At 34.7% G+C, this 10,971-nt stretch overlaps 1 protein-coding gene across 1 annotated transcript in view; it reads left to right on the forward strand.

Moving 5' to 3' along the window:
• The window catches only part of LOC106462778 (piezo-type mechanosensitive ion channel component 2-like), a 166,367-nt gene that overhangs the window by 2,073 nt on the left and 153,323 nt on the right, over positions 1-10,971 (forward strand). Inside the window, exon 2 of the mRNA XM_022390367.1 lies at positions 8,344-8,440. Within this exon, the coding sequence (XP_022246075.1) occupies positions 8,377-8,440 (64 nt within the window). The 5' untranslated portion in view covers positions 8,344-8,376. The remainder of the gene's footprint in view (positions 1-8,343; positions 8,441-10,971) is intronic.

Raw genomic sequence — 10,971 nt, forward strand, 5'->3', positions numbered from 1 at the left:
AGTTTAGTGTTTCTTTTCATAACTTTGGAACATTGTTAGTTTAGTGTTTCTTTTCATAATTTTGGAACATTGTTAGTTCAGTGTTTCTTTTCATAACTTTGGAACATTGTTAGTTCAGTGTTTTATTTCATAATTTTGGAACATTGTTAGTTCAGTGTTTCGTTTAATAACTTTGGAACATAGTAGCAGAGTGAAGGTTATTGTTGGAGCTAAACTACGTTATTAATACGTTACATGACAGTAACCATATTGCTACAAAATCACACAATCAGGACAAAAATGTCTTGGTGAGCTTACAAACAAATTTTAAGTTACGCTAAAATAAAACTGTCTTTTTCTATTGTGTGTCCTGTAAACTTTGATATTTTTCGTGAATGAGTAATCACTACGAGCTGTAGATAAATTCTACTGCTAGACTATAAGGATAAATACACAGTTGCTTTGATAAAAGCAGATACTCTAAATAGAAGATTTTCCCGCCATAGCTACTGCATCCTATGTTATATAGATATGATCCATACAAGGTAAAACTGTATATATTACTTTCAAAAGGACAGAGAATATGAAGGTTTTAGTCTTCGAAAGTTTAGTATAATTTTAATTTTTAACAAGTTACCCTAACAACTTTAATAAGCCCTATATTTCAAACTGACAAAATCTTGTGAAGTAAAAGTTTTATTACAATGAATTTGTAAAAGTTTAGACTACAAAAGCTTTCCTTTCATAGCTCTGTAGTTAATATGAATGGACATAACCTGCAAGTTGAGAACAATCCCATTTAGTTTGTTGTGTTTAATTCTTAATAGTTGGATTAAAGTAATCCCCCCTTATCAGTAAGTATGTTGGTGTGTTAAACTGATTTTGAGATACGTCAGTGTCTATAGTTTCGTAGTTTTTATATCCAAAGTTTGATGTGAGGTTCAGTTTTCAAATAGATATAAGTACTTATTTTATTGAAAATCGTACTAACCCATTATGAATAGGATCACTCAGGAATTGTTAGGAACTAGATTTATGAAGTAACATAGTTCTTGTATATAAGAATAAAACAATGGCTATAACCCTGCTTGGTGAAGTAATGTAGTTCTTGTATGTACATATACAACAATGGTTATAACCCTGCATGGTGAAGTAAAATAGTTCTTGTATATAAGTATACAACAATGGCTATAACCCTGCTTGGTGAAGTAAATAGTTCTTGTATGTAAGTATACAACAATGGCTATAACCCTGCTAGCGCCGATATAGCAATAGATTCATTTAATTACAGTATACCATTCTCTTGATTATAAAATAGCGCCGATATAGCAATAGATTCATTTAATTACAGTATACCATTCTCTTGATTATAAAAACAGCACTGATATAGCAACAGATTCATTTACCTACAATACGCTCACTAACGTTACAGATATTAAACGCTGTACTCAAACTTAGAATGAGAGCTAACGTCACATCACAAATTCTATATTTATACCCAAATACCTTACTAATCAGTTATGTAACAATTCTTATATACTTGTGTTCAAGGATTATGCTACTTCACTGAGCTAGTTAAAAACGATTGTTGTATTTTTATATACAAGGACTACACTACTTCACAAAGCAGGGTAAAAGCCATTGTTGTATTCTTATATACAAGAACTATGTTACTTCACAAAGCAGGGTTATAGTCATTGTTGTATATTTATATACAAGAACTATGTTACTTCACCAAGTTTTATAATCAAGAGAATGATATACTGTAATTAAATAAATCTATCGCTATATCGGCGCTATTTTATAATTAAGAGAATGATATACTGTAACTAAATGAATCTACTGCTATATCGGCGCTATTTTATAATTAAGAGAATGGTATACTGTAACTAAATGAATCTATTGCTATATCAGTGCTATTTTTATAATTTCGAGCTTCTTCGTCGTGAAAATACTCCTCTTTGGTCAGAGTCAACACACAAAACAAACCTAAACATATTATTTTTATATTATATGAACTTCGTCCATTCTTATTGATCTGCTCCAATGAGACAGCAGTAAGTCTGAAGGCTTATAGCACTAAAATCTATGTGCCCGTGGTGGACACATCACACATAGCCCAATATGTACCTTTGTGCTTAACTACAAACAAAGAAATTTATTGATCTTTAATTGCATTTGACAATAAACAAAACCACTCGTTAAAAAAATACTTCATGACGTATATGTTTTTTTCAGAAGTACCCGTATTTTTTATCCACTTCATTTTATAAAATAATTTACAACTAATATGTTTAATATGATCGTACGAATGACCAATATAATTGCTTAAATCATATTAAAGGTTATAATAACGACAATTAATCTCACTTGCAAAATCACTATTTCAATAGTATTATTCCTATTCTGTCCTCTACCACCGTCGTATCTCACATGGTATAAGGACAAGGTGGCGCCACTAATTTCTGTCTTGTGAAACTTTTATTGCACCAACCATACTTGCTAGACTAATAACTCGACCATTTCTATAGAGGTTTCCTTCGGTCCTCCATTTTTCTTTTCTTTTTTTTCTTTTTTCTGGTAAGCTTACGTTGTATTAATAGCAAAAAAAAAACGCACACAAATACCAACGTTTTTTGGCACAATGAAAGATAAAACATTTATTATTAGTTACAGCCGACTGGTTTCGGTAATACAGTTACCGTCATTAGGGCTAGTATTTACCTGTAACTAATAATAAATATTAGGTCGTCAAGAAATTAATATCACGTATTGGAACACTTTCATTAACCACCTCCAAAAAACGTACATCACGTATAATAGTTAAACGAACCACCTAAACGTCACGTTAGTGTAGCCTATATAACGTGCAAAGTTTAGTTTACTCTAATTCCTTATAGTGATAGCACACAACGAGACACACATCCGACATGTAATGCTGTTTGAATACAAGAAGTGTATTTTCCAAATATGGCACCATCAGATCTTTTTCGTTCGCTGCAATGCCATCTAAATGGGAAAACGTATGCAAATGTGGAAGGTGTTAAAGAGGACATCCACGTGTTTTTTGCTTCAAAGCCAAGTGATTTCTTTAATCAGGGCATTAACAACCTGATTGTAAGATGGAAGAACAACATAAGAATGGAGACTATTTGATTTAATAAATGTTTTGTTTTGATATATAAGTTGTTCGTTTTTTTTTCATCTAAAAAATAGCGACATTAATTCCATTCCTTGACGACCTAATATTTTTACCTCTCATTGTGCCAAAAAACGTCGGTTTTGTGTTTTTACTCTTAATATGATAGCACAATGTGCCCGAAAAGAAATTACAAGCTTATATTGGTTTGTTTGGATAGCGTTCCGGTGGCAATCTAGGCACTTGGCCAACATTTCTGCAGTTCCTTTCTCTGGTATCGTTTTTGAGTTGCGCAGTTAGCTCTCTGATTTTTTTTGTTGGTTTTGAAATATTTCCAGTTAATTCCCAATCGGCCTTTATTTCCAATAAAATTCAATCAACTGTCTACTTCTTTTTTTTTTTTGCTTCCCTAGTTTTCTCATCAATGTGTTAGAATCGATGTGACATTGGAATTGTAGATGCATAGTTTTATATGTATACATCAAGTGTTGGTCAGAGAAGACTTTTCCTATGCGGATCGATGCTTCTTTCTTTAGGTCATCACCTGACTGCACATTACAAGTCATCTCTTGGACTAGGGTGAACACTTGAGGTATATTCATAATGTTCGATATAAGAATTAACTTATTAAAGGTCTACAGGTTTATAAGTGTTTGGTTATCTCTTATTCGAATCCCCAATACACTTATGTCATCTTATTACTCCATAAGGGTAGGGCGTGGCCTAGTGATGAGCGTGTCCGACTGGATTGAAGGGCTCAGAATTCAAGACATTATGCTGCTGAGTGCATTATAAAAGTAACACAATCAATCTCATTATTTGGTTGAAAAGGGCTGATAAAACAGTTATAGCATAGAGCTATGCGCACTGGCTGTCTTCCCTCTGGTCAAACAGTAGACTAAAATTAGAATCGCCTATATCTGAAGCCTAGAAGTCTCTGGTTTGGACGTTTAGCCCACGTGCACAAAAGATACCGTTCAGGCTGAGAATTCCAATTTCAGTTACTTCAGAAAAGAGCTGCATAACGCTTATGCCTTGGTATTAAATTCCCGAAATGTACCTCAAATAAAACTAAAAATCTCCAAAAAATTGTCCTAAATATTTTTATATTCTTTCACAAAAAATGAGCAATTTCTCAAATATTATCAGGGGTTTATATCTTCCATAAACAAGCGCAAAAGTACATACTATTTTGTATTGTGTAAACATCCAATCTTGCACAGAGTCCCTAATTTTCTGTCTGTTCATTTTATCTTGTACAAAAGGCGCAGACCTAGTATGGCCCAGTTGTTAGGGCGCTCGACGGATTCAGATCCCCTTCACCGAACATGCTTGCCCCTTCAGCCTCGGGAGCGTTATAAGTGATGGTTAATCCCACTATTCGTTGATAAAAGAGTAGATCAAGAGTTGGCGGTGGGTGATGTTGACTAGTCACTCATTCCTAAGTTAGGGACGGCTAGTGCAGATAACCCTTGAATAGCTTTGTGCAACATTGAATACACAAGGGTTATCTACACTAGCCGTCCCTAATTTTGAACTGAAAAACTAACGGGAAGGCAGCCAGTCAACACCACCCACCTCCAACTGTTGGCCCACTCTAATGAAATACTGGGACTTCTCGTTACTCTTATAACGAGCCCACAGCCTTTCAGTGCGAAGTGAGTTTTGACGGGAACGGGACGCAAACCATGTTATATGAGTTTAAAGTCCGGCACGCTCGGCATCTATTTCATGCAACACATGGATATTGTTTTTACCATGACGAGTAAAGTTAGTATCAAAGTTACACGTATGCTTGTACTCCAGGCTGACTGATATTATCAGATATTCTGTTAATAAAGGATTTCAAATAACGCACGCCACGAGACACAAAAGGGCGAGGTCTGAATAACAAAACTGGACATGTTCTATCATGTGGAATCTGAAAGTTTGATTTAAATACTGTCAACCTGTGTTATTAAACAAGGAACAGCGGACAACCATCTAGTTAGAAAATAGAGAGCCCGTTAATAACAAGGTAATAAATCGCCTCTGCTAGCATGGGCGTCCGCATAAGTTTTTCCAGGGGGGCAGAATAGTTTGAAATTGTGAATTAAATAAAAAAGTTCATATACATATGCTGAATGAATAAAGAATGAATTATGTTTCTCATTTTCCAGGGGGGGGGGCAAGTGACCCCTCTGCGGACGCCCATGTCTGCTAGATGTGCTAACTTCCAGTGAAAACTTGTAGTTTGTTTTACCTCTTTTTGTAGCGACCGCTGTAAACGGGAGACAGACGGACACTCGGACAGACCGGTTCGCACTATATATATATATAAGATTTGTTTTGTTTAGTGTAGACAGGTCACTTGTTACGAACTCTTAAAAGAAGATAATATATTTCAACATGACCAATTTTATATTCCCAATTATGGGGGGGAGGGGGAACAGTAACAAGTTAAAAGAAACTTACAATAAAATATTGGTTTACACCTTTACTTTGTGTGCTTTAAGTTACAGTATAATCAATACCAAATAACATATTTTTGTATTTTCACATTAGACAAATCAAAGAGCTCCCCCCAAAAACAAATTAAGTTTTAAATGGCATTGCAATGAAATTGCTAATGTGTAACTAAACGCTGTTAACACACATAGTTAGGTTAACAGCAAAAATAACTGAAATGGTTATCCGTTTTTTATCCTACCCCCCAGTGGCTGAGCAGTATGTTTGCAGGTTTACTATTCTAGAAATCGAGTTTCGATATCCGTGGTGGGCAGAGTACAGATAGCCCATTTTGAATATTTTTGCTTAAAACCCACATTAAGCCGCAATTTTAAAAAAAAAATAAAATTGAATACGGTCAATTCAAAGGTTTAGCACAAATAGGTAACTAGGTGGCCGTTAGTTATATACACGAAGTAGTGAAAAAAAACACATTGTAGATTACTGACCACTGGTTGAGTCTGATCCATCAAGTTACAGCCATTCAGTGCTGCTCGATCTGCCAAAGAACTCTTCCGTTGTAGAAAGTTATATATAAATATATAATATAGTATATTATATAAATACATCTTGTATATATTGCGAACCGCAGTGTTTGTCCGAGCGTTCGTCTAAATGTAGATTTACCTTATGTTATTGTTGAGCGGCTCTTAGCATGACTTAAATGCTCAACAATTACTTTTCGTGATGGGCAGTATAAGTAGTTCAGAGAATTGCTCTCAGTGAAACCAAGAGTGCAACACAATTAATAATTTTAAAGCCCATGAAATAATTTAAATTGATAGATTAATTTAAACTTTTACCGTCACTGGGGACGGGTACTTTTGCGTGTACATTTATAATAAGTCTCAACAATTACCATTTTATGAGTCTTACATTCAAAATAGTCCTTGATTTGATATAGAAATTAACTTTTAATTACTGCAAATTAATCTTACAGGAAACTATTACAAATAATATATTGAAGTTTCTTGAATGCTATTATTTAGTATGACCATCAATAACAGCTTGACATACTTGTAGCATTGTGTCTATGGATTTCATTAAAGTCTCTGTGTACTATGATTTAATTCTTTTGAAGTTTTTTCCTGAGGCTTCATTTAGTACAGTTGATGCTTACATCAAGCATGATGACTTTGAGGCAGCCTTTCTATTCGCTGGAGATCTATACAGTTTTCTTCCATTGCCAAAACAAGTTCTACAGTCTTTGGACGTGCGTTATTGGGCGTTATCTTCTTGAAATGTGAACTTCTGCCCAATCAGCTTCTTTCCAGAGGGTGCATTATGATGTACTAGTATACTGAAGCATTTATACCGATCAATTTTTCAGTTAATTCTGTGAGAATATTCAACACCATTCACAAAGATCGTGCCCAAAACAATTATAGAGCCTCCTGCATTCTTGATAGTTGGTACTCCAGCAACCTCCCATTGATTCTTTAACGTTGGTTGAAACTAAACAGCCCAAACTTAGACCAGTCTGTCCAAAGTACCTTGTGCCACTGTTCCGAAGACCAAGATACGTGTTCTTTGGCAAAAGTTAGTCTCTTTGCTGTATTCTTTTTTATGCAGCAATGACTTTCTTATTGTTACTCTTCCCCAAGATTCGCAATTATGCAGTGTTCGTGAGAATGTTGTTAACAAGGTTTTTTGAATATTTCTTTCAATTTTTCAGGAGTCTGATTGTTAGCCATCTGACATCTATTTCAATGAACTTATTTGTATGTCTACTGCCTTGTCTAATGTAATATGAGTGGATTTTTAACGTATGCATTACAAGTACTTGGTGAACAGCCGAGGTCTTTTACAAACTTTATTAAACTGCACTCAGCATCAAATAAAGATTTGGCTCTGACTCTTCTAAAATTTGTTACTTCGCTCTATCTTTTCATAATTTAATGGTAACACCACACTATATTAGCAGTACTGGACGATGTTTTTTGAAGAAAAAAAATCACCCTTATATAACCCATATATACCTGCATGAAAAACCCAGAATGTGAAAATCTCAATTTTTTCTAATTCATAGGTGATACAGAGACTAGCGGTAATCATGTGTATTAATATTTAGATATGTTTGACAAACTTTAAAAAAATCTACTGCATTTAATAGCCCCCAAGTGGCACAGCGGGATGTTTCCAGATTTACGACGCTAGAAACCGGGTTTCGATACCCGTGGTGGGCAGACCACAGATAACCCTTTGTGTAGCTTTGTGCTTAAATACAAACAAACAAGCATTTAATCATTTGTGTCTAATATACTGAATATGTTACGTTTTCCTCTTGTCCCCCAGGGGCACAGCGGTAGGTTTGAAGGTTTATAACGCAAAAAAAAAACGGTTTTCAATACTCGTTGTAGACAGAGCACACATAGCTCATTAAAACAAACAAATTTTAAATTAATTAACTGTATAGCATATTAATTAGAGTTAGATAAAGTAAAGAAATAATAATAATTTGCTTTTTTAATGTTTTTATTCAAGATTTTAAACTACAAACTAATTAGATGTTATAATGAGTTTGCACAGTACTATGTATATGTGTGCGCGTGCGCGCGCGTGTGTGTTGAAGTGAAAGCCGACACTGAAAGCAGGTTTCAGAAGAAGCCGTTTCTGAAATAAGTTAAAATATTTACATTTATACAGTTTTTCCAACTATATTGTTTGCTATTCTATTACAAAGGTCATGAACTGTCTAAACTAAGACTATTCTTATGTTTTGTTATTCTTTTATATAGGTTCTTCCCCTAAGTCGTTATTACCATGGTAACATGGTGAACACGTTGGTCTGCTCGTGTCTTTTCCGTGTGGTGCTACCCTTGGTTTTATTGACAGGTAAGAAAATAGATCAATACTTATTCCTACGTTTATGTGCGAGTGAGTGTAAGTTATCCAGAGCCGAATATAAGCAGGGCCATGGAAAGAACTTAGAAGGGTAATTAATACTGGGTGCTTGCTTTCCGAAGACTTAGGAGAGTATGGAGACGGCTGGCGAAGGGTAGCTTATATGCAGTATATGCACAACGTAAAATATGCTTGTATTTCTATTCCTCATGCGGGTATTTATTAAATGTAACTTTTCTGAGATAATTTTCGGGTATGTGCAAAGTATTGTAGTTTCTAAAATTTCATAATTACTTTTATTGTTATTCAGAGTTTAGAGGAGGTTGGTTGCTTCAATTTATGTGATTCAAACGCGCAGTAAAATTTTCATCCATTAAAAAAAAACGTTTTATTTTATTATTTAAGGGTATAGAAAACATGCGTCTCATATTTTGTTCTAATAAAAATTAAAAATACATACTTTTGGATCAGGGAAATTATTTTGCCGAAACCATTAAGTTATGAAGAAAGTAACGCATGAGAGGCATTATATCTCAAGGAAATTTTCTGCACCTGGGGTATCATTCCACCAAATACTAACTTACGGGAAAGTCATGCACGAAGGATATTACATCTCAAGGAAATCTTCTGCGCCTGGGGTATTATTTTCTAAAGAACACTATTGCACGTATTTATTTAGTCAAAACGTCGATTAAACATTTTATGAATAATTTGTCAAGAAAGGTTACAGCATCTGGGTCATGAATTCCAATATATATTGCGATTCGAACATTATTTCTTACAAAAAGTTACTGCAAGTGTCTCATTACTTTCTTAGGAAAGCTACTGCAAGTGTCTCGTTACTTACTTAGGAAAGCTACTGCACCTATAAAGAAAATGGTTGAGCTTGTTTTTATATCTCAAAAAGAAAGATCTTGCTCCTTAAATGTTCTTTATAAACAATGCTACCATATTTAATGTATTATTTGCTAATGAAAGCTACTACGCCTTCGACATATAACTTCATCGCTAGAAAGAAAAGCTGCCAAACTTGTGTTAATAACTTCATAAAGAAAATACCTTAGATATAATTTTTTAAAGAAGGCCACTTTATTGGGAGAAATATTCATCAACTTGGTTGGCTTTAAAAGTGTTCTTTTCTTTGATATTTGATAAAGGTAAATAGCACGTCTAATACCTCTCAAGTACGAGGAAGATAACCAGAACATGGTGTACACTTTCTGTTCGATCAATGTTGGTTGTCATCGATCAGTTACTAAAGCTATATGTTATAGGGTGTGGTGTGTTTGCTTGAAAGTAAGAATTCAGTCACAAGCTAGTTGTAACTAAAAATACATTTTCTCTAAACAGTAGTCACTATTTTGATACATGATCTGATAATAAATGACTTTAGTGGCAAACACTGGATCCTCATTTATGATATAATTTTTTGGCAGTTACTTCAGAAATGGTTCTTTATTGCAGTAATTATAAAATCAGATAGAAATCGAGCGGTTTTACAGAGTCAGTTCTTCCCTTTTTTATTTAAAGTTCTCGATTTTAATGTCGTATAGGGTAATCTAAGCATTAATGATTTCAGGTACAGTGCACGAAGTGGTCTTCTTACTGCATGACACTGTTGTCACAAGTTACGTGTAGAATCCCCCCCCCCGCCAGTGGATCAGCACTAAGTCTGCGGGCTTAATGCGCTAAAAATCGGGTTTCGATACAGCGCAGGTAGCCCATTGTGTAGCTTTATGCTTAGCATCAACCAAAACAAAAACTTTTATCAATTATTTTTTAAATACTCTTTTTGTATGTAAGACGTTAAGTTATCTAATTTTCTTGTAACGTTTCGATACTTGCGGTGGGCAGATCACAGATAGCCCATTGTGCAGCTTTGTGCTTAACTTCAAACAAACAGACGCATTTTGTTATTACTTGTAAAAAATATTCATTTTAAATTTAAGCATGGTTATATATTGCTTGCTATTCAATTTTATTTTCTGTTTCATTTCGTTGTTTACAGTTAAGCACAAAGCTACACAATGGGCTATATAAACTGTGCCCAACACAAGTATCGAAATCCGTTTTTTACCGTATAAGTCCATAGACGTACTGCTGAGCGACTGGGTGGGGAGGCTTTCCATTAAAAGCTAGAATCTCTTTAGTACTAATTATTTACAACAATGAAGTCCAAGGTTCCATTTCCCGCGGTGGACAGAGCAGATAGCTCATTGTGTAGCAATGCACCAAAAAACAAACTAATGATTCTTAAATGTCCACACCAAACATCCAATCGCAATAAGGTGAAACGTCATGCCGTCTGAGAAATTCACATTCAACGACAAAAATATATATTTAAGAAGTGTAAAGTGGCCCGGCATGGCCAGGTGATTAGGGCTCTTGATTCGCAATATTGGGGTCGCAGGTTCGTAATCCCCGTACCACCAAACATGTTTGCCCTTTCAGCCGTGGGAACGTTATAATGTTATGGTCAATTCCACTATTCGTTGATAAAAGAGTAGTCCAAGACTTGGCGG

Source organism: Limulus polyphemus, unplaced genomic scaffold (genome assembly GCF_000517525.1).
Source record: "Limulus polyphemus unplaced genomic scaffold, Limulus_polyphemus-2.1.2 Scaffold48, whole genome shotgun sequence".
In the NCBI taxonomy this organism is placed as follows: domain Eukaryota; kingdom Metazoa; phylum Arthropoda; class Merostomata; order Xiphosura; family Limulidae; genus Limulus; species Limulus polyphemus.